Source organism: Anolis sagrei, chromosome X (genome assembly GCF_037176765.1).
Source record: "Anolis sagrei isolate rAnoSag1 chromosome X, rAnoSag1.mat, whole genome shotgun sequence".
Taxonomy (NCBI): Eukaryota; Metazoa; Chordata; class Lepidosauria; order Squamata; family Dactyloidae; genus Anolis; species Anolis sagrei.
The window spans coordinates 11575489-11602956 of record NC_090034.1 but is presented as its reverse complement, the minus strand read 5'-3'; the positions used below and the strand labels follow the sequence as shown (position 1 = coordinate 11602956).

The 27468-nt window shown below is 44.9% G+C and overlaps 1 protein-coding gene and 1 pseudogene across 1 annotated transcript; one reads left to right on the top strand and one right to left on the bottom strand.

Moving 5' to 3' along the window:
• Positions 1-1069: 1069 nt before the first annotated feature.
• On the bottom strand, positions 1070-1202 carry LOC137095031 (U2 spliceosomal RNA; annotated as a pseudogene).
• Positions 1203-22596: 21394 nt separating this feature from the next.
• On the top strand, positions 22597-26870 carry LOC132782123 (dexamethasone-induced Ras-related protein 1). Its single transcript, XM_060786816.2, has 2 exons — positions 22597-22947; positions 25528-26870. The coding sequence occupies exons 1-2, from the start codon at positions 22662-22664 to the stop codon at positions 26073-26075; spliced, it is 834 nt and encodes a 277-aa protein (XP_060642799.2). The 5' UTR covers positions 22597-22661; the 3' UTR covers positions 26076-26870.
• The last annotated feature ends 598 nt before the right edge of the window (positions 26871-27468 follow it).

The following is a 27468-nucleotide window of genomic DNA, read 5'->3' as shown; positions in this document are numbered from 1 at the left end:
TCTTCTGCGGAATTCAGGGATGTGTAGTTTAGTGAATCCTAATTATGGGAAATTGTGGAAGCTTTTAACTCAAGGTGTCCAAAATCTGGGGAATTAAATGACCAACGGCCTTTAAAATCCTTCCAATTTGGATGTGATAACGGGCAAAATCATGCTACGCTGTTATTGTGCTATTATTAGCTGTTATTGATGAGGAGATATTGGAAATATAGATATTTATTCATGAATAAATTGTATGTACTTTATAACCATTGAAATGAATAGAAAAGTCAAGTTCTCTGTATAGTAACAATGCTAACGGACAAGCAAGTTGCAGTCCAGGCACAGCAAAAGAGGGGCTGGCAATGGAGGCAAGTTATCTATACATTCCAGGAAAAAGATAAGTCTACCCTAGGAGCAACAGGCTGGTACAACTAGGCTCTAAAAGGAGCCCCCCTCTCTCTCCTGACAGGTCAAAGTTAGGCCCCTTGATTAATGAATGTAAGATGCTTGCTCTTCAGAAAGACACAGAGACATGCTTTTTGTATGTTGGAAGGTAGAACTTGATATTCTTATGATGCTAAGATAACATAGTAAATGAGGTCAATGTACGTAGAAGCATGTTCTTTGTTTGCTTGCATTTGGAGACTATAAAAGCCACAGTCTGCACCTATATCATTGCTCTGGTGCTTTTGGACAGAACTCCTCACCAGAGTCCCAGCTGGAAATAAAGCCATACTTTTCTTTTCTCCGGAAAGGGTCTCTCTTGATAGTATCTCTCCTATCTATGCTGCAACATTTCGGCTACTTCCAGAATTGGGGAATTTGTAGTTGTGAAGCCTAACTCTGATGAAAGGCAATAACTTTTAACATAAGGTTTCCAAAGGTTGGAATATCTGTCTCTAAAATACCTCAAATGTGGCAATAATAAAGGGCAATATCAGAGCTCCGTTATTGCACCTCCTTGAGTGCGATGGGATTTGTAGTTTAGTGAGACCTCTCTGGTTGAACGTTCTAATCTCCAAACTACAAATCCCCAGATTCCATAGGAGAGACCAGAGTTCAAATCCCTGCTAGGCCATGAATCCCCATTGGGTGGCCTTGAGCAAGTCACACACTCTCAACCTCAGAGGAAGGCAGTGACTAACTGCTTCCAAACAAAATTTGTCAGAAATATAAAAAATTAACTACACTTGATCTTAGCCAAAAGGCCAAGAAGCAATTACCTAATATTTTTAATTACAAAAATGTGAGTCAAGCACTGAAAGGGTTAAATGGATGCAGTGACTCAGCAGGAGTTGCAGTTCAGTGTAAGTAGGTATGCTTAGTAGCCATCACTCCGAGATAGCCCTTAGTGTGAAAGAAGCCTCTGTGTGAGAGAGGCCTCAGTGGGAGAAAGGTTTCATTGGGAGAAAGGCCTCAGTGTGAGGTAGGCCTCAGTGTTAATAGGTCTCAATATAAGGCCTGAAAAGGTCCGTTGGTTGTTTTGCTTGCTTGCTTGCTTGCTTGCTTGCATGCATGCTGGTTGCTTCTGTGGCGAGAGAATCAGCCATCTACGAAGAGGTTGCCCAGGGGATGCCCAGATGTCTTCCAATCCTGCGAGGAGGCTTCTCTCATTTCCCCCATCTAAAACACAGACATGTGCCTTTCACCTTAAGAACAGACAAGCATCCCGAGCTCTGAGGATCACCTGGGAAGGAATCCCACTGGAGCATTGCAACACACCCAAATACCTGGGAGTCACTCTGGACCGTGCTCTGACCTACAAGAAGCACTGCCTGAACATCAAGCAAAAAGTGGGTGCTAGAAACAATATCATACGAAAGCTGACTGGCACAGCCTGGGGGTCACAACCAGACACAGTGAAGACATCTGCCCTTGCGCTGTGCTACTCTGCTGCTGAGTATGCATGCCCAGTGTGGAACACATCTCACCACACTAAAACAGTTGATGTGGCTCTTAATGAGACATGCTGCATTATCACGGGGTGTCTGCGCCCTACACCATTGGAGAAATCACACTGCTTAGCCGGTATTGCACCACCCGACATCCGCTGGGAAGTAATAGCCAGTAGTGTAAGGACCAAGGCAGAGACATCTCCAGCTCATCCCCTGTTTGGGTATCAGCCAGCACGTCAACAACTTAAATCTAGAAATAGTTTTCTAAGATCTACAGAGACACTCGCTGGAACACCTCAGCAAGCGGGAGTCCAAAAGTGGCAGGCTCAAACCCAGAACCTCAACCAATGGCTGATACCAAAGTAGAGACTCCCTCCTGGGCACACAGAAGACTGGGTGACTTGGAAGACGCTGAACAGTCTGCGCTCTGGCACCACAAGATGCAGAGCCAACCTCAAGAAATGGGGCTACAAAGTGGATTCCACGACATGCGAGTGCGGAGAAGAGCAAACCACTGACCACGTGCTGCAATGCACCCTGAGCCCTGCCACATGCACCATGGAGGTCCTTCTTGCAGCAACACCAGAAGTACTCCAAGTGGCCAGATACTGGTCAAAGGACATTTAATCAACGACCAAACTCACAAATTTTGTATTTTGTCTGTTTGTTTGCTTTGTTCTGTTAGAAATGTAATATAATTGACTGGTTGCCCAGACACGACAAATATAAGGCCTTGTGTGTGAAGCTCCAGTGTGAAAGTTGAACTTTATTTGTGTTATGGGAACCTTGTTTTTGTGAATAGTGCAACCATATTATTTTGCTATAAAGAAAATCATCTTATAGAAAAGATAACATTAGTCTCTGCGTTTGTTCTTTTTACCACTTTTGGTTACTGGTGCTGAGTCACGCTGCTGCTGATAAGTTACTCTGCTGTGCATTTGTGAGAAGGGTCTTTTGTTAATAAGCCCACTCGCCCCCCCCCCCCCCAAAATGCCCAAAAAAACACCCCAGGCTATTAGAGGGTGTCACCATCACCATCATTATATTGCCAGCACCAATTAAAAACATTTGCAATATTTGGAAACATTGCAATATTTGGGAATGTTGCAATACTGGGAAAGTTGCAGCCTTTCTTCTCCTATCCAATGAAAAATGCTTCTTTTTTAAATAATTAAGCAAATTTTGGGAGAAAGATTTGGCCGGAAGATGGCCCTTTCCCATGAATAAAGCATGAACAGATGCTGGGGAAGATATACGAGGTTCCCACTGTCTCGTAACCCGGGCACAATGGGAAATGGCACGCTTTGCCTTCTGCCAATGTTTTATGGGCACAGCTCAGCACTTGGTGCCAACTCCATCCTTTCTGCTCTGTCAGGCGTTGAAATGCTATTCAACCCTGATTTTGCCTCCTATTCCTCTTCTTCCTCTACTTTCTCTAGTGTTGTGTCTACATTGTGGAACAAATGCAGTTTGAGCAGATGCATTTAAAGTGGCATCAAACTGCATTTGTTCCACAATGAGCTGTGCCCATAAAACATTGGCAGAAGGCAAAGCGTGCCATTTCCCATTGTGCCCGGGTTACGAGACAGTGGGAACCTCGTATATCTTCCCCAGCATCTGTTCATGCTTTATTCATGGGAAAGGGCCATCTTCCGGCCAAATCTTTCTCCCAAAATTTGCGTAATTATTTAAAAAAGAAGCATTTTTAATTGGATAGGAATTCCTGGGCATGGTAGTATGGTGAGGTGCCCCATTCTTCAGCAGCTTGTGAGACTACAGCTCCCAGAGTACCAGTGAGGCCAGTCTGTATTCATTCTACAGTGTAGATGACCTTTCACTGCTTTTTATTCCAATCCAGTTGCCATATCGGAACAGTCTCCAAGGGCCGCCCGATGCATATTACATGTTGCAGTAGTCTATCCCAGATTTTTATCAGGATACGAATAAGTAGCAAAGGTGCTTTGGGCCACATATGTTACATTTGCATTACACAAAATCTGGGAGAACAAGCCCTATGAGGAGCGGCTTAAGGAGCTGGGCATGTTTAGCCTGAAGAAGAGAAGGCTGAGAGGAGATATGATAGCCATGTATAAATATGTGAGAGGAAGCCACAGGGAGGAGGGAGCAAGCTTGTTTTCTGCCTCCCTGGAGACTAGGACGCAGAACAATGGCTTCAAACTACAAGAGAGGAGATTCCATCTGAACATGAGGAAGAACTTCCTGACTGTGAGAGCCGTTCAGCAGTGGAACTCTCTGCCCCGGAGTGTGGTGGAGGCTCCTTCTTTGGAAGCTTTTAAACAGAGGCTGGATGGCCATCTGTCAGGGGTGATTTGAGTGCAATGTTCCTGCTTCTTGGCAGGGGGTTGGACTGGATGGCCCATGAGGTCTCTTCCAACTCTATGATTCTATGATTCTACAACACGCAATACAGCATACGTCCTAGGCTGCATTGAGGCATGGTAGAGAAAGTGGGACCAAACTGTGTCAATTCTACCATGTGGATGCACCCTAGGCAAGCGACAGTGCAAAGAAAACAAGAGATCGAATTTGGGTACTTTTGAAACTTTGTTCTGATTGGCATTTTACATGTGCCCCTTAGGCACAAAACTGACCCCAGACCCAATTTACTTGCCTACTTTGGTGCAAGATGGACTACTTTCTATTATTTGGGTCTGTGGGTCTCGATGAAAAGAGGAAAGCAGTAATAAATAATATTATTATTATATCACGTGTGGCCATGTTCTCTGAGCCATGTCATTGAAACAGGCCTTTGATAGCATCAGACAGCACACGAGGATGGTTCTGCCTCGTGCCTTTGTTTACCCAATGTCGTATCTATTGCCGCCGCAATATTTTCCCCGCTTTTCTGGTATTCCTTTCCTAGAACTTTAAAATGCTGCTTTATTTCCTCAGTGTGTTTATAAGAAAGGTTATGAGTCAGCCAGAGATTTCCCTTTTGGAGACTCAGATATAAATATTTTATTGCCTCCTGGGCAATAAAAGTCCAGCTTTGAGGAATATTTGTGTGTAAAGCAAAGATGAGCAAAGGGGGACACTGATGGTGGCCATTCGGATTTCTTGGGTCCATCTCTAATGCAAGCCAATGGTCTTGCGGGGCACTGTATCCGCTCCGGTTTTTAGTCCAAACTTTAAATGTGCTATCCAATGTCCCTTCATTTGTGGACTTTGGGTACCATTCACTGATATGGAAGACATGGTCCACCACTACTTGCCCTTTAACTTTCATGGTTGGAAAAGTTACTTTAGAGGCAATTAGAACCAAGGAACGGCAGCCCTTCAAAATAACATTGGCTGGAAATGGAATCAATAGCCAAAAGGTAAGTCAATACTGAATCTATCGGCCTACTCTGTTCAGGGTTTTAGGGCAATTGTGAGCAATGGCTTTGCAAGTGCATAATAATATGCTAGTAAATAATAATATGCAACAAATGTCTCATTGTATTGTCGAAGGCTTTCATTGCCGGAATCCATGGGTTGTTGTAGGTTTTTCGGGCTATATGGCCATGTTCTGGAGGCAATTTTTCTCCTGATGTTTCGCCTGCATCTATGGCAAGCATCCTCAGAGGTAATGAGGTCCTCATTACCTCTGAGGATGCTTGCCATAGATGCAGGCAAAACATCAGGAGAAAAATTGCCTCCAGAACATGGCCATATAGCCCGGAAAAACCTATAACAACCCAAATGTCTCATTCTTTTGCCAATGGGAAGATGTCTTTTCTGCAGATGGTTTGTGTTTACCTGCTCCTGGCCTTTCTCTCTCTCCTCCAATTGGCGTTTCGGCCTCAAATGTGTTTGCTTTTCCGTGTAAACCAAGAGCTACCTGGAAATGCTCACCTTTGCCATACCGAAAGAAACCCGCCTCCCCCAACATGGCAAATAGACTGAAACCACGTGTGAAAACAAAGCTGAGTTGACAGAGGAGAAATGGGAGAGTTGAGTGGGAAGATTGCTCCACTGGAAGTGGGAAACCAAGTTCTCCTCCCCTGTAAGCCGTGATCGCATTTGGGGGTAATGTCTGAATCTGCATACATAGACATTTGGGCTGTATATGCTTTAACCGTTTGGAAAGCAATCCTGGTCACAACATGAGGACAGACTCGGTGTTAATGAGGAAGAATGTGTTCCTCTTCTCCACTATGCTGGAAGGCATCTCAGAGGAAGAGCACTGCCTTGAAAATTATCCACTCTATACTCATGTATAAGTCAACCTCATGGATAAGTCAAGGGCAGGTTTGGGGCCGAAAGTGTAGGTTTTGATATGACCCAAGGATAAACAAAGGATCATTTGCTATCTAATAAGCATAAAGATGTTCATGTTGATGATGAGGGAAGAGAAGGAAGAGGAGGAAGAAGATAATGAAGGAAGAAGAGGAAAAGGAGAAAGACGATGAAAGTGGTGGCAATGAGCATGATGATAATGATCATGGAAAAGGAAGAATAAGCTGATAATGTTGCTGTTGATGATGATGACCATGATGGTAATAACGAACATGATGATAATGTTCATGGAAGAGGAAGAGGAAGAAGACCGTGATGGTAATAACAAACATGATGATAATGTTCGTGGAAGAGGAGGAGGAAGAAGAAGAAGAAGAAGAAGACCATGATGGTAATAACAAACATGATGATAATGTTCGTGGAAGAGGAGGAGGAGGAGGAGGAGGAGGAGGAAGAAGAAGAAGACAATGACCATGATGGTAATAACAAACATGATGATAATGTTCGTGGAAGAGGAGGAGGAGGAGGAGGAGGAGGAAGAAGAAGAAGAAGAAGACGATGACCATGATGGTAATAACAAACATGATGATAATGTTCATGGAAGAAGAGGAGGAGGAGGAGGAGGAAGAAGAAGAAGAAGACGATGACCATGATGGTAATAACAAACATGATGATAATGTTCATGGAAGAAGAGGAGGAGGAAGAAGAAGAAGAAGATGACCATGATGGTAATAACAAACATGATGATAATGTTCATGGAAGAGGAGGAGGAGGAAGAAGAAGAAGACCGTGATGGTAATATTGAACATGATGATAATGATCATGGAAGAGGAAGAAGAAGAAGAAGAAGAAGAAGAAGAAGAAGAAGAAGAAGAAGAAGAAGACCTTGATTGTCATAATGAACATGACTATGATGGTCATGGAAGAAAAGGAAGAAGCTGTTTATGAAAGTGATGATAGAAGAAGAAGACTGATGATGGAGTTGATGAAAGAGGAGGTAAAGGAGGAAGACGGCAATGAAAGTGATGATGATTATGATGAATGTGATGGTGATCATCATGGAAGAGAAGGAGTTGGAAGAGGAAGATGATGATTACTATGCTGGAAGGAGAGAAAAGGAAGGAAGACGATGATGAAAGTGATGTTGAGCATTAACATGATTATAATAAGGAACATCATCCTCTTAACGTCATCATAATCATCATATTCTTCTTTCTCTTCCTTCTCTTCCATCATCACCACCACTACCACCAACTTCATGATCAGCTTCTTCCTCCTCTTCCCTCGTAATCAGCACTTTCATCATTGTCTTCCTCGTTTTGCTTCTTCTTTCTCCTCCTCTTCCTCCATGATGTTGATAATGATCATGGAGGAAGAGGAGGAGAAAGAAGAAAAAGCAAAACAAGGAAGACAATGATGAAAGTGATGATTATGAGGGAAGAGGAGGAAGAAGCTGATCATGAAGTTGGTGGTAGTGGTGGTGATGATGGAAGAGAAGGAAGAGAAAGAAGAATATGATGATTATGATGATGTTAGAGGAAGAGGAGTAAATGAGGAGGGTGAAGGAGGGTGAAGGACAGAAGGACATGGCCATATCATGACTTTTGTTGTGGTGGCCCCTCATCAAACTCTAATTGCAAAGGACAATCCAGCCATCCTTGGGACTGAGGTTTGCTTAGAAACCCTAAAGATGTCACTAGTAGGAGAACCTAGAGATTGGTGGCCCATAGAAGCCAACGGGGCACTGAAGGACAGTGTCCAGCCTACAGCCCTGGGCCTCAATGGTCACCTCTGGCCTACATTTTCCAGCGATGTGTGCAGAGGCAGAGGCTGTCTCTGGTTACCGCTGACATTTTCCCTCTAATCCCGGCTTCTTTTAAAGGTGTTAGTAAGGTGCCGCCTCTCCAGGTACAGCTCCAGGACATGTTAATGCTTTCCTCATCAGCGGACAAACACCAAACCGTCCTCTCTAATTTTCCCTCCCCATCTCCCAACCCATCGGGGTCCAGTTTCTACACACGATGTTCCCAACAGACGGGCGTCCCAGCCGCCGTCTCGCTAGGTGACAAAAATGTGAACCGCGGATGGGCTCAGAACATCCAGTGCATCTCTTCGGCAACCGGGGCCAAGGAGCGCCACAGACGACCCTGAAGTTACAAAACAAAGAGCAGGGGAACATGTGCACCCCGAGCTGGAGCCACGTGCAGCGAGGACCACAAGGCCAGCTCCAATTGGGGGCATCCACGTGCCCAGCGCCCAAAACATCAACACGGATGGGCTTTCCTTTAGCCTGGTTCCCTTTTGGCACTTGGAAATCGCTGCCCTTAGAACAGTGGTTCTCAACCTTTCTAATGCCGTGACCCCTAAATACAGTTCCTCATGTTGTGGTGACCCCCAAACATAACATTGTTTTGCTACTTCATAACTGTAATTTTGCTCCTGTTATTAATTGTAATGCAATTACCTGATAAGCAGAATGTATTTCCATTCACTGGACCAAATTTGGAACAAATATCCAATTTTCCCAAGTTTGAATATTAGTGGGGTTGGGGGCGTTGATTGATTTTGTCATTTGGGAGTTGTAATTGCTGGGATTTATAGTTCACCTACAATCAAAGAGCATTCTGAACTCCACCAATGATGGAATTGAACCAAACTTGGCACACAAAACTACCATGGATAACAGAAAACACAGGAAGGGATTGGTGGGCATTGACCTTGAGTTTGGAGTTGTAGTTCACCTATATCCAGAGAGCACTGTGGACTCAAACAATGATGGATCTGGACCAAACCTGACATGAATACTAAATATGCCCAAATGTGAACACTGGTGGAGTTTGGGGGAAATAGAGCTTGACATTTGGGAGTTGTAGTTGATGGCATGTATAGTTCGCCTACACTCAAAGAGCATTCTGAACGACACCAATATTCAAATTAGACCAAACTTCCCACACAGCATCCCCATGACTAACAGAAAATACTGTGTTTTCTGATGGTCTTTGGTGACCCCTCTGATACTCACTGGTGACCCCCAGAGGGGTCCCGACCCCCAGGTTGAGAACCACTGTCTTAGAAGGAGGTGGAGCAGTTTCTGCTCTAGTGTCTGAATGGTACAAAACCATGTAGTTGCACCAGCTTTCTTTTTGGAACATCTAGTTTCGATCTGAGCCAGCATGGTTGTCTCTCTGCCTTCAGCATTGATTATTCACTGCTTTGATATAGGAATCCCTTGGAGTGCATCTCCACTGAGGAATTAACACAGTTGGACACCAAGGCTCGATGCGATGAAATCCTCGAAGTTGCAGATTTACAAGGTCTTTAGACCTCTCTGCTCAAATTACAACTTGTAGGATTCCATCGCATTGAACCATGGCAGTTAAAGGGGTGTTGTGACTGCATCTACAGTGTAGATGCACGCTAAGAATCTAGGTCCTCCCTTGATGTTCCAAGGCAGGCATGAGTCAATTTTGGCCCTCCAGGTGTTTTGGACTTCAACTCCCACAATTCCTAACAGCCTACCGGTTGTTAGGAATTGTGGGAGTTGAAGTCCAAAACAATTGGAGGGCCAAAGTTGACCCATGCCTGTTCTACAGTCAACTTCCATGCTGGGACACCTAGAGAGTTTTAGAGAGAACCCCTATCTGGGCATCTCTAGGTCTTCCAGGCTGATTTTGTGGGCGGCTTCCTGCAAAATTCTATCATAGTGTGATGCTAAATAACCTAGACATCCTGGAGATAAAAGAATTAGCCATTTCTTTGTGTTTTTTTTTTTTTGTACTTGTGCACCACTAATGACAGAAGTAGGCTCTGCTTCAGAAGGAAGAACTGACAGAAGCACCAAAGAGAATTCATTGTCTAAGGAAATCCTATGAAATTCAGGAGCATTGCATTGAAAGGTTACTTGGGGTCTTTCTACACAGCCATATAATCCAAAATATCAAGTCAGGAAATCCCACAATATCTGCTTTGAACTGGGCTATCTGAGTCCATACTGCCATATATTCCAGTTCAAAGCAGATATTCTGGGTTATATGGTTGTGTGGGAGCACCCTTGAAGACACCTCTTCCACTATAAAATTGCCTGAATGCCCTTCCTTCCTTCCTTCCTTCCTTCCTTCCTTCCTTCCTTCCTTCCTTCCCGTTCTCTTTTCCCACTCCCTCAATCTTGCCATCTGTTCTCTTCTTCCTTCCTTCCTTCCTTCCTTCCTTCCTTCCTTCCTTCCTTCCTCCTTGCTTCCTTCCTTCCCTTAATTCCTGCAACGTTTCCTTACATCCTTCCCCTCAATCTCACCTTTCTTCGTTCTCTCCCTTCCATCTTTCCTTCCTTCTTTCTTTTCCTCCTTCCTTCCCTCTGTCTCTCCCTTCTTTTCTTTATTGTCTCCTTCAGTTCTTCCTTCTCTTTCTCCTTCCTTTCCTCCCTCACTTTGTTCCTTCCTTCTCTGCCTTCTTTCCTTCCTTCCCCTTCTCTTTTCCCTCTGCCTCAATCTCACCATCTTTTCTTCCCTTCCTTCCTTCCTTCTTTCCTTTCTTCTTTCCTTCCGTTCTCTTTTCTCCCCTTTATTCCTGCAATTTCTCCTTACCTCCTTCCCCTCAGTCTCACCTTCCTTCCTTCCCTCCCTCCCTTTCATCTTTCCTTCTTTTTTTCCTCCTTCCTTCCCTCTGTCTCTTCCTTCTTTCCTTTCTTCATCATTTATTTCTTCCCCTTCACCTTCCTTTCCTCCCTCACTCCATTTCTTCCTTCTCTGCCTTCTTTTCTTTCATCCCTTTCTCTTTCCCTCTGCCTCAATCTCACCATCTTTTCTTCCCTTCCTTCCTTCCTTCCTTCCTTCCTTCCTTCCTTCTTTCCTCTTTTGTCCCCTTCATTCCTGCAATTGCTCCTTACCTCCTTCCCCCCAATCTCACATTCCTTCCATCCCTCTTCCATCTTCCCTTCTTCTTCTTTTCCTCCTTCCTTCCCTCTGTCTCTCCCTTTTTTCCTTTCTTCATCTTTCAGTTCTTCCTTCCCTTTCTCCTTCCTTTCCTTTCCTCCCTCACTCCATTCCTTCCTTCTCTGCCTTCGTTCCTTCCTTTCCTTTCTCTTTTCCCTCTGCCTCAATCCCACCATCTTTTCTTTCCTCCCTCCCTTTCTTCTTTTTTCCTCCTTCCTTCCCGCTGTCTCTCCCTTCTTTCCTTTCTTCTTTCCTTCAGTTCTTCCTTCCCTTTCGCCTTCCTTCCCTCCCTCCCTCACTCCATTCCTTCCTTCTCTGCTTTCTTTCCTTCCTTCCCTTTCTCTTTTCCCTCTGCCTCAATCCCACCATCTTTGCTTTCCTCCCTTCTTTTTTCCTCCTTCCTTCCTTCCCTCTGTTGCTCCCTTCTTTCCTTTCTTCATCCTTCTCTTTTTCCTTCCTTCCTTCCTTCCTTCCTTCCTTCCTTCCTTCCTTCCTTCCTTCCTTCCTTCTCTGTCTTTTTTTCCTTCTTTTCCTTCTTTCCATCTTCCTGCCTTCCTTCCTTCCTTCCTCCCTCCCTCCATGCTCCCAAATGGCACATATGATCCCTGCCCGTTGTGCCAGCACACACTGAGACCTGGTAGTGAAAACAAACCCCCATCTCCAAAGCCCCATTGACCTCCCTTGCAAACACGGAGTACTCCTTTCAAGGTTGGAGCTGTGATGCCAAATGCTCTCCCACTCTGAAAGAAAAGAAGAGAAAGCATCCCAAAGGTCACTCTCTCCCTTTTCCAAGAGCCATCCCTGGAATCCCAGCACAAGAAAGCCGTGGGGTGACGCCATCGGGCGTGACACTTGGGGCGGATTACGTGTGCCGTTGCGCCGAACCGAACACGAAAGCCTTTTGACCAGGCCCCATTCCTAGGAGATGCCCTGACCGCTGTGTTCTGCAGGGCTTTCCCTCAAGGCCTTTGGGTTCCTCTTGCAGGTCAACAACAATGAATCACATGCACACATCTGTGGGTTGTTGATGGACATCTGTTCGGATGCCAGGATCCCAAATGGCTCCGCTTTGGGGAAATCTCCCCCGCATAAAAAACTGATCCTGAGTCACGTAACGCACTACCATTTCCATTTCCTTTGGATCATGCACAGAGTGAGCAATGCATTCCGGTTTATATTAGGAACACTGAAATAGTTCCAGTCTGTTGGGGACCAACTTGGTACAGATCAATAATGCATCATATAATATAATATTACATCACTGCTCTGCCTGCCTGCTTCCCTGCTGACACGCTCAAATCGCAAGATAATAATTGTTTTGAGACAAGTTTATGATCGGCAGCTTGATATATTCCTCTCTCTCTGGATGAAAAACGTTTGCCGCCTCCAAATAGTTTTTCATAAAGGCCCAAGGCCGTAAATGAAAGAGACAAGGCATTCCTAATTCATTTTACGGTCGTTCCCATTCGGAACAGCAAGAGACGAATTGATCCAGATAGAGCACCAAAGGGACTACACTGTCGAATTAATCCGGATTGACAGCACCTGGACTGCCTTGATTCCCGGGAGTTGCTGCTTGGCAAAGCAAGCTCAAGACATTGTCATACTACAACTCCCAAGATGCCATAGCACTGAGCCAGGGCAGCGCAAATGGTGTTAAACTGCATTAATTTGACAGTGTAGATGCTCCCTTCAATACTAGTTAAGCCTGGAGGAGCTATTTTTAACCCATTCTGAGCTATTAATAGTCAGTCCCATTATCCAACAATTGCCTAGAATCATAGAATCATAGAGTCAAAGAGTTGAAAGAGACCTCATGGGCCATCCAGTCCAACCCCATTCTGCCAAGAAGCAGGAATATTGCATTCAAATCACCCCTGACAGATGGCCATCCAGCCTCTGTTTAAAAGCTTCCAAAGAAGGAGCCTCCACCACACTCCGGGGCAGAGAGTTCCACTGCTGAACGGCTCTCACAGTCAGGAAGTTCTTCCTCATGTTCAGGTGGAATCTCCTCTCTTGTAGTTTGAAGCCATTGTTCCGCGTCCTAGTCTCCAGGGAAGCAGAAAACAAGCTTGCTCCCTCCTCCCCGTGGCTTCCTCTCACATATTTATACATGGCTATCATATCTCCTCTCATCCTTCTCTTCTTCAGGCTAAACATGCCCAGCTCCTTAAGCCGCTCCTCATAGAGCTTGTTCTCCAGGCCCTTGATCATTTTAGTCGCCCTCCTCTGGACACATTCCAGCTTGTCAATATCTCTCTTGAATTGTGGTGCCCAGAATTGGACACAATATTCCAGGTGTGGTCTAACCAAAGCAGAATAAAGCATGGGGAGAATTGCTTCCCTAGTTCTAGACACTAGGCTCCTATTGATGCAGGCCAAAATCCCATTGGCTTTTTTTGCCGCCACATCACATTGTTGGCTCATGTTTAACTTGTTGTCCACGAGGACTCCAAGATCTTTTTCACACGTACTGCTCTCAAGCCAGGCATCCCCCATTCTGTATCTTTGCATTTCGTTTTTCCTGCCAAAGTGGCGTATCTTGCACTAATCAATATCAAGTTTGCCTTTCCCAGAAGGAACAGCCATTTGCCTCCATATATGTTGCCAGTTTCAGAATTAGGAGGCCAGGAAGGATGTGCAATGCTATTATTATTATTATTATTATTATTATTATTATTATTATTTGAAACACAAGATGAGTCCACAGCAGACAAGATCACTCTGCTGGCTGTTGTATTGGATCACACGTTGGACACTTTCCAAATGTCTAAGACTGTGTGATGTATTGGCAAATAGTGCGTGCAGATCTCAGTAAGGTGGCCTTTTGCAGCTGGCAGATGGTAATTTTGTCAGCGCCAATTGTGTTTAAGTGCAGGCCAAGGTCTTTAGGCGCTGCATCCAGTGTGCCGATCACCACTGGGACCCCCTTGACTGTCTTGTGCCAGTCTTTGCAGTTCGATCTTTGAATCCTCAAATCATGTCAGCTCTTCCAGTTGTTTCTCTTCAATCCTGCTGTTGCCTGGGACTGCAACATCGACAATCCACCCTCTGTTTTTTAATTATATTATTATTATTATTATTATTATTATTATTAAATACTTGGGAAGTGTCTGATGTGTAGTCCAAGAGCTCATAGTCATTTCTGGTCCCAACCATCACTGCAAATGCCTGATTCCATAGCCAAGTTGTCACTTGCTTCCTAAATGACAGGAAAGGCGGGCAGACCTAACTTCATTCGGGAGAGAGTTCCATAGCCGGGGGGCCACCACAGAGAAGACCCTGTCTCTCGACCCCACCAAGCGCACCTGAGAAGGTGGCGGGACCGAGAGCAGGGCCTCTCCGAAAAAACTTAATGCTCTTGAAGGTTTACAGGGGAGAATACATTTGGAATAGGCGAGAATACGTGTTTGTATTACTACTACCACTACTACTACTACTGTGCATTATTGACCCATATGATAACATTGTTTCTCTTTTTTTTCCTGATCTTAGTTACAAATATTATTATTATTATTATTATTATTATTATTGTATTGTCGAAGGCTTTCATTACTGGAATCACTAGGTTCTTGTGGGTTTTTTCGGGCTATAGAGCCATGTTCTAGAGGCATTTCTCCTGACGTTTCGCCTGCATCTATGGCAAGCATCCTCAGAGGTAGTGAGGTCTGTTGGAAATAGGAAAATGGGTTTATATATCTGTGGAATGGCTGGGGTGGGGCAAAGGCCTTCAAGTGCTAATGAAGGTGGTCAGTTGAAACATTCACACCTAGCTCCAGCAGAGAAGAGCTCTTTGCCCCACCCCAGCCATTCCACAGATATATAAACCCATTGTCCTAATTCCAACAGACCTCACTACCTCTGAGGATGCTTGCCATAGATGCAGGCGAAACGTCAGGAGAAAATGCCTCTAGAACATGGCCCTATAGCCCGAAAAAACCCACAAGAACTTTATTATTATTATTATTATTATTATTATTATTATTATTATTATTATTATTATTATTATTATTATGTGCAACTCTGGCCTTTTGCCATGTTTTTTCGCCTTTCCATTCTCAATATTTACCCATAAACAAACAAATACACATTTCACAAGAAAAACACTTGGAAAATTTAGACTTGAGCCCTTTACTGCTCCATAGTGGTGGATTGATGCATTGCAATGACTATCCTTGATTCAATTAACATCTGAATTGTCCCTTCTGTCTATCTGGCTGACCTTTATTTATTCTGAACAGCAGTCATTATCTCTTGAAAGCACACACCAGATGCTAAGGATACATTTCTGGCATATATATATATATATATATATATATATATATATATAACACAACAATCAGCTGGCAAAGCAACACCATTCTGGCATAGACTTATTGTCGCTGTTGTTCTTCTATTACACTGCAGTTGTAAAAATGTACAACGAGGCCCCCAAAATGGAATATTGTGTGCAGATCTTCATGTTTTGGCAGGAAAACAGATATATAAAACCTGCAGAAAAGGGCAACCGAAATGATCAAACAGCTGGTACGACTCCATGAAGTCCTCACTATTTGGGGCATTATATTGTCGAAGACTTTCATGGCCGGAATCACTGGATTGTTGTAGCTTTTTCAGGCTGTACGGCCATGTTCTAGAAGCATTCTCTCCTGACATTTTGCCTGCATCTACGGCAGGCATCCACAGAGGTTGTGAGGTCTCACAACCTCTAAGGATGCCTGCCATAGATGCAGGCAAAACGTCAGGAGAGAATGCTTCTAGAACATGGCCATACAGCCCGAAAAAGCTACAACAACCCATTTGGGGCATTTCTTTTTTCATTGAAATGAAGGACTTGCAGCTTAAGAATGCCTAGAAAAAGTCTAGAAGGTATAAATTATATATTTTTTATCATGTCAGAAGCAACTTGAAAAACTGCAAGTCGCTTCTGGTGCAAGAGAATTATCTATGTGCAGGGATGTTGCCCAGGGAATGCCCAGATGTGTTACCATTCTGTGGGAGGCTTTTCTCATGTCCCCATATGGGAAGCTGGAGCTAACAGATGGGAGCTCACCCTATCTCACAAATTTGTACCGTCAACATTCAGGTCAGCAGTTCATTGCCCAGGGGACACCTGGATATGTTATCATCCTGTGGGAGGCTTCTCTCATGTCCACATATGGGAAGCTGGAACTAACAGACGGGAGCTCACCCTATCTCACAAATTCAGGTCAGCAGTTCAGCCGGCACAAAGGGTTTAACTCATTGCACCACCACGGCTCCTGAATAATTAATAAATGAAACTGCAGGTATGGGAATCATATAATACTCAAGTTGTCAACAGAGACACTTTTCCCCTTCCCTTTTGCATAATATTATTATCCTGTGACATTAACAGTCATGATATTAGAATATTGGCATCCAATAGCACCAAACAATGGAAATTCCCAAGGATGAAGAATGCATAGCTAGTTGTTTACTCTACAAGGAAAGGAAAATATCTTAAGGGATGGCCAATGGTTATCATTAGGGGTTATCATTAGGGGTTAAACCGCTAAGCTGTCGAACTTAGCTGTGGTGGAGGCCTCCTTCTTTGGAGGCTTCTGAATAGAGGCTGGATGGCCATCTGTCAGGGGTGCTTTGAATGTGATTTTCCTGCTTCATGGTAGATTGAGGTTGGACTGGATGGCTTATGAGGTTTCTTCCAACTCTATGATTCTATGACCAGAAGGTTGGTGGTTCAAATCTGAAGGATGGGGTGAGCTCCTGTTGTTAGCCCCAGCTTCTGCCAACCTAGCATAGAATCATAGAATCAAAGAGTTGAAAGAGACCTCCTGGGCCATCCAGTCCAACCCCTGCCAAGAAGCAAGAATATTGCATTCAAAGCACCCCTGACAGATGGCCATCCAGCCTCTGTTTAAAAGCTTCCAAAGAAGGAGCCTCCACCACACTCCGGGGCAGAGAGTTCCACTGCTGAACTGCTCTCACAGTCAGGAAGTTCTTCCTCAGTTTGTAAACATGCAAATGTGAGTAGATCAATAGGTACTGCTTCAGTGGGAAGGTAATGGTGCTCTATGCAGTCATGCCAGCCCAATGATCTTGGAGGCGTCTATGGACAACGCCAGCTCTTCAGCTCAGAAATGGAGATGAACACCATCCCCCAGAGTTGGATTCAACTAGACCTAATGTCAAGAGGAAACCTTTACCTATACTAATGGTTGTCAATGGCTATCAATGAGCTCCAGACCTTGGAAACTACAACTCCCAGTATCCCCAGGTCTGTAGCTGTAAGAGTATTGTGATCTGAAAAGGGGATCTTGTCGTGCTTTGGGATCCAAAATCAGAAATCTAGTGCTGAGTGCCATGATTGTTATCAATGGCTATCAATGACCCCCCAGACCTTGGAAAATACAACTCCCAGTATCCACAGGCCTGTAGCTATAAGGGTATTATGATCTGAAAAGGGGATCTTGTCATGCTTTGGGATCCAATATCAGAAATCTAGTGCTGAGTGCAATGAGTGTTATCAATGGCTATCAATAACCCCCAGACCTTGGAAACTACAACTCCCAGTATCCCCAGGTCTGTAGCTGTAAGAGTATTGTGATCTGAAAAGGGGATCTTGTCATGCTTTGGGATCCAATATCAGAAATCTAGTGCTGAGTGCCATGATTGTTATCAATGGCTATCAATGACCGCCAGACCTTGGAAACTACAACTCCCAGTATCCACAGGCCTGTAGCTGTAAGGGTATTATGATCTGAAAAGGGGATCTTGTCATGCTTTGGGATCCAATATCAGAAATCTAGTGCTGAGTGCCATGATTGTTATCAATGGCTATCAATGACCCCCAGACCTTGGAAACTACAACTCCCAGTATCCCCAGGTCTGTAGCTGTAAGGGTATTATGATCTGAAAGGGGAATCTTGTCATGCTTTGGGATCCAATATCAGAAATCTAGTGCTGAGTGCCATGATTTTGTATCTTTTTATCCCTTTGATTTGGGGTCTAATTTAGGGGTCCTTTTTGGGAATACTTTTTCCAGAAGTTCCTAGTAACAATTCCAACATTTGCTTATTCCTTCTGCCTCCCTTCTTCTAACTCTTCTGATGAATTCCAAGTTCAGAAGAAGAAAGCTTTTTTTGGAATGCAGCTTCCAGATCCCGAACTCCAAAAATGGTTTCTTCCTCCTTCAATAAAGGTCACTTTCTCTGGGTTCTGGATTCAAGAGCCTTGTTTACCCCCAGCATTGAAGCAAAGGAAAAGAAGTCAAAGGAAATGTTCTTGATTGTGTTGCCCAGAGGAAAACCAAGTCAGCCAGCTGCAGAAATATAGGGCATGGCGTCAGCAAAGAGAAATAGAATACATAATAATGGGGCCGACTGTGCTAGAATGATGCTCTGGGTTCCAAGGCATCGTGTTAGCCTTGCTCGGTTATGGAAAGCTTCAGTAGGTCATTGAGTCCCCCCTTTTTGAAGGAACGACCGTCTGCAAAGAAGACGATTTCTTTGAATTTTCCCATCGGACAAAAGCCTCTTTTAAGAGCCTTACCTGAGTGTGATTTATTGCCAGGAACCAACCACAAAAGGAACATAAAAAGCACCTCAAGCGTTTTGGGAGATGTGGAAATGAAGCCAATGATTGCCTCAGGTGCCTCAGACCCATGAGGTCTCTTCCAACTCTATGATTCTATGACCGGAAGGTTGGTGGTTCAAATTCGAAGGATGGGGTGAGCTCCTGTTGTTAGCCCCAGCTTCTTCCAACCTCATAGAATCATAGAGTTGGAAGAGACCCTATGGGCCATCCACTCCAACACCATTCTTCCAAGAAGCAGGAATATTGCATTCAAAGCACCCCTGACAGATGGCCATCCAGCCTCTGTTTAAAAGCTTCCAAAGAAGGAGCCTCCTCCACACTCCGGGGCAGAGAGTTCCACTGCTGAACGGCTCTCACAGTCAGGAAGTTCTTCCTCATGTTCAGGCCTTTTTCCCCCTCAGCCACTTAAGTCACCCACATCTAAGGCAGGCATCCTCAAAGGTTGTGAGGTCTGTTGGAAAGTAGGCAAATGGGAGTTATATATCTGTGGAATAATCTCCAGGGTGGGAGAAGGAACTCTTGCCTGCTTGAGGCAAATGCGAAAGTTGCAGGAAGAGAGTGGGGTCTGTGACTTCTCTCCATTTGTACTACACCTCAATCTGTGAGCAGCCCACTCTTGACTTTAGCCCAGTAGTTCCCAACCTGTAGTCCGTTGACCACCAGTGGTCCACAAGAACTAAAATATGGTCTGTGGCCTCACTGTTACTACACTGTTGCAACAAGAGCAACTGGTCTCGAGAAACCCTCTTATAGTTCGGAGGCTTATTAAAATGGTTTTCTGTGTGTGAGCAGATGGCGACTACTGGATGGCATATGTTCTGTATCAGAAACCAGAGCTGATGTGGTCTATCCAATGCAATTTTCTGAATCAGCACCCCAAATAACCAAACTGAATCTAAAGTTGACCAAAAACTGATTTGTAACCCTTTTAGTACTAATGTTGGAGAGTGGTCCCTGGTCAGAATGGTCCCTGGTAGAAAAAAAAAGTTGGGAACCACTGATTTACACTATAAAACAGTGGTTCCCAACCTGTGGTCCACCAGTGGTCCGCAAGAACTAAAATATTGTCTGCAGCCTCACTGTTACTACACCATTGCAACCAGAGTGACTGGTCTTGCAAAACCCTCTTATAATGCTGAGGATTATTATTGAATATGTTTTTTGTGGGTGAGCAGATGGTGACTACTGGATGGCATATGTTCTGTATCGGAAACTAGAGCTGATGTGGTCTATCCAATGCAATTTTCTGAATCAGCATCCCAAATAACCAAACTGAATCTAAAGTCTAGAACAGGACTCCTCAAACTAAGGCCAGGGGGCCGGATACAGCCCTCCAAGGTCATTGACCCGGCCCTCACTCAGGGTCAACCTAAGTCTGAAATGACTTGAAAGCACACAACAACAACAACAACAACAACAACAACAACAATCCTATCTCAGCCAAAAGCACTACACTTCTCACTGAAATACTAATAAGTTTATATTTATAAAAATTGTTCTTCATTTTAATTACTGTATTGTTTTAAAGTGTTTTTTCTCACTACAAATAAGAGATGTGCAGTGCGCATAGAAAAACAATCATGGGGGTTTTTTTTCAAATTATAATTCGGCCCTCCAACAGTTTGAGGGACTGTGACCTGGCCCTCTGTTGAAAAAAGTTTAAGGACTCCTCATCTAGAACATGGCCATATAGCCCGAAAAAACCTACAACCCAGTGATTCCAGCCATGAAAGCCTTCGTCAATACATTGACCAAAGACTGATTCGTAACCCTTTTGGTGGGAGCCCCTGGTGGCACAGTGGGTTAATCCACTGAGCTTGTTGACCGAAAGGCTGCAGGCTTGAATCCGGGAAGCGGCATGAGCTTCCGCTGTCAGCCCCAGCTTCTGCCAACCTAGCAGTTTGAAAACATGCAAATGTGAGTAGATCAATAGGTACCACCATCCTCACCGGTGAGATTCCTCATCCACCTTTAAACGTGGTTAGGAAAGCGATGGCTCAATCTGTAGCTGTTTGGGTAAGTACCGCTTTGGTGGGAAGGTAACGGCATCCATGCAGTCATGCCGGCCACATGACCTTGGAGGTGTCTACTCCAAGTGCTGGCTTTAGCCTTTAAAGCCCTAAACGGTTCTGGCCCGACCTATCTGTCTGAACGCATCGCCCCCTATGAACCAGTTAGGACATTAAGAGCATCCAGGGAGGCCCTGCTCTCGATCCCGCCAGCCTCACAAGCGCGGCTGGCGGAGACGAGAGACAGGGCCTTCTCAGTGGTGGCCCCTCGGCTGTGGAACGCCCTTCCCACAGACATTAGATCGGCCCCCTCCCTACTGGCATTCAGGAGAAGAGTGAAGACCTGGGTCTTTGAACAGGTGTTTAATTAAGCAGTGGAATTAATTGATTTTGTATTGTCGAAGGCTTTCATGGCTGGAATCACTCAGTTCTTGTGGATTTTTCCGGCTATATGGCCATGTTCTAGAGGCATTTATTTGATTGATCATTGGAACATGGAATAATGGACAAGGAGATCGGATTATGACTTTACTGATGAGACGTGATGGATTAGTTATATGGATGTATTGATGTTATATTGATGTACTGATGTATTGTTATATTGATGTAGTTGCCATGGTTACTGTTTTAAATGCTAATGTTGTGCACTTTGTATACTGATTTGGTTGTAAACCGCTCTGAGTCGCCTACGGGCTGAGAGAGAGCGGTATACAAATGAAGTAAATAAAATAAATAAATAAATAAATAAATAATACGGACAACGCCGGCTCTTCGGCTTGGGAGATGGAGATGAGCACCAAACCCCAGAGTCGGACACTACTGGACTTAATGTCAGGGGAAAACCTTTACCTTATTTATTTATTTATTTATTTCACAGTTTTCATTGAGGGACTCAGCCCGGTTTCCAGCCATAAAAAACATATACACTCATTAAAATATCATATATCACAATTACAAAAACAACTTTAAAAACACTAAATATAAAACTACAGTGGTCAGTCGTCCTATTAAGATGGATCTACCTCAACTTCCATCCAGGGTCCTATGGTGTTGTCTCATTCATCGAAGGCCTGACTCCACAGCCACGTCTTCACCCGTTTCCTAAATGTTAGGATGGATGGAGCGGTTCTGGCCTCCAGAGGGAGAGAGTTCCAGAGTCGCGGGGCCACCACCGAGAAGGCCCTGTCCCTCGTCCCCACCAGGTGCGCTTGCGAGGCCGGTGGGACCGAGAGCAGGGCCTCTCTAGATGATCTTAATAATCTTGATGGTTCATAGGGGAGAATACGTTCGGAGAGGTAAACAGGGCCGGAGTCGTTTAGGGCTTTATAGGTCAACACCGGCACTTTGAATTGTGCTCGGAAGCTAATTGGCAGCCAGTGGAGCTGGTGTAACAGTGGAGTGGTGTGCTCCCTGTACCCAGCACTCGTCAGTAGTCTGGCTGCCGCACGTTGGACTTGCTGCAGCTTCCGGGCAGTCTTCAAAGGCAACCCCACGTAGAGAGCGTTGCAGTAGTCTAAGCGGGATGTAACCAAAGCGTTTACTACCGTGGCCAAGTCAGCCCTCCCAATGTACGGACGCAGCTGGCGCACAAGTTTTAATTTACCTTTACCTAATCCTTTTGGTACTAATGTTGGAGAGTGGTCCCTGGTCAAAGTGGTCCCTGGTTAAAATTAAAGGTTGGGAAACACTGCTTTAGACTGAGAGAGCTGGGTCACCAAACGCAAAAATGAACACAAAACAGGAAAATAAGCTCGAGAGAGAGAGAGAGAGCCAAGGCGCAGCCAACCTCTCCAAAGCTGTGCGCTTTTACGCACCAAGCGGCCGGCCAAGAAAGCGCCCTCCTCCTCCTCCTCCTTTTCGCTCTCTTTGCCTGTTCAGCCCGATCCTCCCCCGAAGGGGCGGACCTGGCAAGGCTCAGGCTCTATATAAACCCCGGCAGAGGCTCGTCTTTCCATCTCAAAGCCGAGGGAGCTTCGTCTCGAGTTTCCAAGCGCCTGTCCTCGCCTCCTTTTGCGCCCTCGCCTTCGCTCCAAATGCGCCTGGCGGAGATGATCAAGAAGATGGGTCCCTCCGAGTCGGAGCTCAACATCCCGGCCAAGAACTGCTACCGGATGGTCATCCTGGGCTCCTCCAAGGTGGGCAAGACGGCCATCGTCTCCCGCTTCCTCACCGGCCGCTTCGAGGACCAATACACGCCCACCATCGAGGACTTCCACCGCAAGTTCTACAGCATCCGCGGGGAGGTCTACCGGCTGGACATCCTCGACACCTCCGGCAACCACCCCTTCCCGGCCATGAGGCGCCTCTCCATCCTCACCGGTAAGATTCCTCATCCACCTTCAACCATTATTAGGAAAATAGTGGTCTAACCTGTAGCTTTTTGGGTAGGTTTGGCAACCTAGGCAACCTAGGTTTGGCAACCAGGCATGGGCAAACTTGGGTTCTCCAAACTTGGGTTCTCCAGGTGTTTTGGTCTTCAACTCTCCCCATTCCTAACAGCCTCAGACCCCTTCCTTTTCCCCCTCAGCCGCTTAAGCGGTTGAGGGGGAAAAGGAAGTGTCCAGAGGCTGTTAGGAATGGGGGGAGTTGAAGTCCAAAACACCTGGAGGACCCAAGTTTCTTTGAGCTAAAAAACCAATGCTAATCTCAGGGTGCCTCTCCACTTGTAGCACTGATGCAGTTTGACCCTCCTGCTGTGAAATCCTGGCAGTTGCTGTACTCAAGCAGCAGCACTCTTTGGCAGAGAAAGTGAAGGAACTCGTAAAGCTACAAGTCCTCTGACTCCAAAGCATTTGGGATGGCAGGAGAGAGGCAGAAAAACTCACCAAACCTGTCCAGGGAAGGCTCAAAAGCTGGCAAAACGACAACTCCTATGATTAAGTTCTTATGGGTTTTTTGGGGGCTATATGGCCATGTTCTAGAGGCATTTCTCCTGACGTTTCGCCTGCATCTATGGCCCAGTTCCAACAGACCTCACCTCTGAGGATCCTTGCCATAGATGCAGGCGAAACGTCAGGAGAAATGCCTCTAGAACATGGCCATATAGCCCGAAAAAACCCACAAGAACTTAGTGATTCCAGCCTTGAAAGTCTTCGACAATACATTGAACTCCTATGACTCCAAAGCATTGCACTCAAGTTGTGTCAGAATATATACGTTCAACAGTGTAGTTCAGGCATGGGCAAACTTGGGTGGATGAGGGGGGAAAGGAAAAGGGCTGAGGCTGTTAGGAATGGTGGGATTTGGAGTCCACCATTCCATACCATAGTTTGCCCATGCCTGGTGTAGTTGCAGCCCAGGTTACCAAATCTACCCAAAAAAAGCCCAGTTCAAAATTGTGGTAATAAATTCTAGATATGTTTGGGTTGTTGTAAGTTTTCCGGGCTGTATGGCCATGTTCCAGAAGCATTCTCTCTTGACGTTTTGCCTGCATCTATGGCAGGCATCCTCAGTGGCTGTGAGACCTCACAACCTCTGAGGATGCCTGCCATAGATGCAGGCGAAACGTCAAGAGAGAATGCTTCTGGAACATGGCCATACAGCCCGGAAAACTTACAACAACTTAGCGATTCCGGCCATGAAAGCCTTCAACAATATGTCTAAATGTGTTTTTGAAACTGTGCTTTGAGTCATTTTCCCCAAAAGTGTCTGCAATGCAGATGTTAATAATTGCTCTTATTAATATAGATTTGGGAAAGGGGCTCTTTTTTGAATTACAACTCACAGAATCCTTCGGCTCCAGTCATGGAGAAATTTGGCAAGCTGTGTCAAATTGAAAAACAATACGAAATAGATATGCTCGGTATTATGACTCATAGATCAGGTGGTTGTTAGCGTTGGTGCTCAGAAAGGGTTCTTGTTTCCAAAAAGACAATTATAGGACTGTATGAGGTTTTTAGGATTGCTCTGAATGGATTTCCCCTTTCCTTTCTTCCCTGAGTTATTCCCCCAGCAATCCCTGTCAGACACTTGACTACAAAGATTTGGTTGTTATGTTTTTTCAGAAGCCTGCAGGGTTAGATGAATTGGGTAGGAAAAATAAAAGCAGCCCTCATGTGCAAATGCCTCATTTTTCTGGTTGTCTTCCCTACTTCTATTTTTTTTCCAAGCAAGCACCGAGCCAATGCTTTGCAAACTCTCTCTTTGCCCAATTCTCAGCCTTTGAAACTGATCCAACTCAAGTGTTATGCTTGAATGTCAGGATCTAGAACCCTGTTGTTGTTGATGTAGGACTTATCTCCAGGTGAAGGTCTATCAGATACCAGCCACTAAATGCCCTGCCATAATATATGTATTTTATGGGGAGCATAAGTCGGAAAGGACTCGAAGGCACACAACAACAAAGTTTACAACTGTTCCAGCCACTGACTTCAAATTCCTTTTGCAAACTGTGCTTTCGGCTTCCTTGAAACCAGAGCCATATAACTGGGCGCTCTAAATCTTTCTTGATTTTTATGACCCTTTTCTAACAGTGGCATTGGCACTGATTGCCTTGCCACCGTTCCCCTGGCTATTCAATTTAATGGCTCCGAAGCAGTAAAAAGAGGAAAGACAAATATTGAGAAAGTAGAAGGAATTTTACTGCAAGGAGATGAATTCCATGGCAGGAGAGATTTCCTAAATCTCCCCTTCATGCATACTATTTAATATTTTTGTGCTATGTTTCATTGCCACTTGTCTTACTCCTAGTAGTAAATTATAGTTGCCAGATTTGCATTCCATCAAAATAAGTATATATAAATTGAGAAAAACCGAGAACATGGAGTTGTCTTGCAGGCAAGCTTAGGCAGAAGGGTATTACACAAAACATCAATGCATTGTTTTTGCTTCTACACCAAGCAACCTAACACCATATGATACCTAACCATGTTCCTTCTCTCTTTTCTCCCTCTCCTACAGGCGATGTGTTCATTCTGGTATTTAGCCTTGACAACCGGGACTCCTTTGAGGAAGTCCAGCGCCTGAAGCAGCAGATCTTGGAGACCAAGTCCTGCCTGAAAAACAAAACCAAGGAGAACACTGACGTCCCTTTGGTCATCTGTGGCAACAAGGGCGACCGCGACTTCTACCGTGAGGTAGAGCCCAGGGAGATTGAGCAGCTAGTGGGGCAGGACCCCAAGAAGTGTGCCTACTTTGAGATCTCTGCCAAGAAGAACAGCAGCCTGGACCAGATGTTCCAAGCCCTCTTTACCATGGCCAAGCTGCCCAGCGAAATGAGCCCTGACCTCCACCGCAAGGTCTCCATCCAGTACTGTGATCTCTTGCACAAGAAGGCGCTCAAGAACAAGAAGCTGATGAAGGACGTTGACGGTGGTGGCGGAGAGGCATATGGCATCGTGGCGCCCTTTGCCCGCCGACCCAGCGTCCACAGCGACCTCATGTACATCCGAGAGAAGACCATCAGAGGCGGGCAGGCCAAAGACAAAGAGCGCTGCGTGATCAGCTAAAAGATGGCTTTCTCACATTCCCAGCCAAAGATGGGGAAGAGGCGATTGTTCATACCAAAACTGTGCCCTTTGCGGTGGCATGGTGCCCACATGCCCAAAGTGGCATCACTCATGGCCTCCTAGCCATTTGAGGGGACTTTTTTTACCAACCAAACTCCCCTTGGTTATTTTATACATACTTGGAGGAGTGAGATTGCCACGGGGAGCTCTGTGGAAAAGAGCCAACAATGGAGGACTTTGGAGAGGAGAAGAGACAGTTTTCAAAAATGAACTTTGTGACGGAGACGTATCTCCGGCCAGTCTTTCGCCATTGTGCGTTGTCTTAAAATAATTGTGTGTGTGTGGACAAGTGTTGGATGGGGTTGCGGGTTGAAGAAAACACCCTTCAATGAACTTTTCAGCTGTGCCTACTTGTGATGTTTGTGCCTGTTGCAATGTCGCAAACCAAGAAGATAAATGGACATTGGCTGCTGATATCCGAGGAAACGATCCTCCTCTTGACCCACTTCAGGGAACACAAGTGACTGGTGTATGTTTATGTGCACATGTTGCGTATGTGTGTGTTTAGGGAAAATGTTTTCCTGTTTACATTATCTCCTTCTTTGTCTTTTTTCTCGTAAAAAAAAGAAGGGGAAAACAATATTGCATTCAAGCAAAGAGGCACTTTATATGTCCAACTACTCAGTCCAGATAGATGAGATGAACAAAGTCTTGGCTCAGTGTTTTACAACATGTGACACACTGGTTCTGTCGTTTTGTTATATTTTTTCTATAAAATAAAACATTGAAAAGAAAGTTGAATGTTTCTGGCTTTTGATGTGTTCCTCAATAATATTTCAAAGGGAAAGGGCTGTGGGAAGTGGATGGGATCAAGGCAGAGAGCCTTTCCAGTCTTCCTGTTCCAAAAGTCATGGAGTGCAATATAAATACATATACACACATGCATATGAAAAAAAAGATGGGAATATGTGGAAGGATTGTCAAGCCCAAAATCAAAAGTTGGAGAAAAAATTAAAAGTTTGTGTACTCCAATGTCCAGAATCCCCCTCCAGAACTCTCCAGTACAACTCCTTCTCTGTTGTTGTGTGCCTTCAAGTTATTTCCAACTTATGGAGATCCCATCACTCAAATTTCTTGGGAAAAGGTCCAGAAGAGGTTCACCCTTGAGTCTGAGAGAGTGTGACTCACCCAAGGTTACCCAATGGATATCCATAGGCAAGAAGGAATTCAAAGCAGAGTCTTCAGAATCATAATCTAATGCTCAATCTACTATATCATGTTGGATACCTTTGTCTTCATTAATTAACATTTTAGGGGTTACATTGCCCCTCCACCCTACATATCCCCAATATAATTGAGACATCTATCCAGGGGGAGTTGAAAGTTGTCTCTG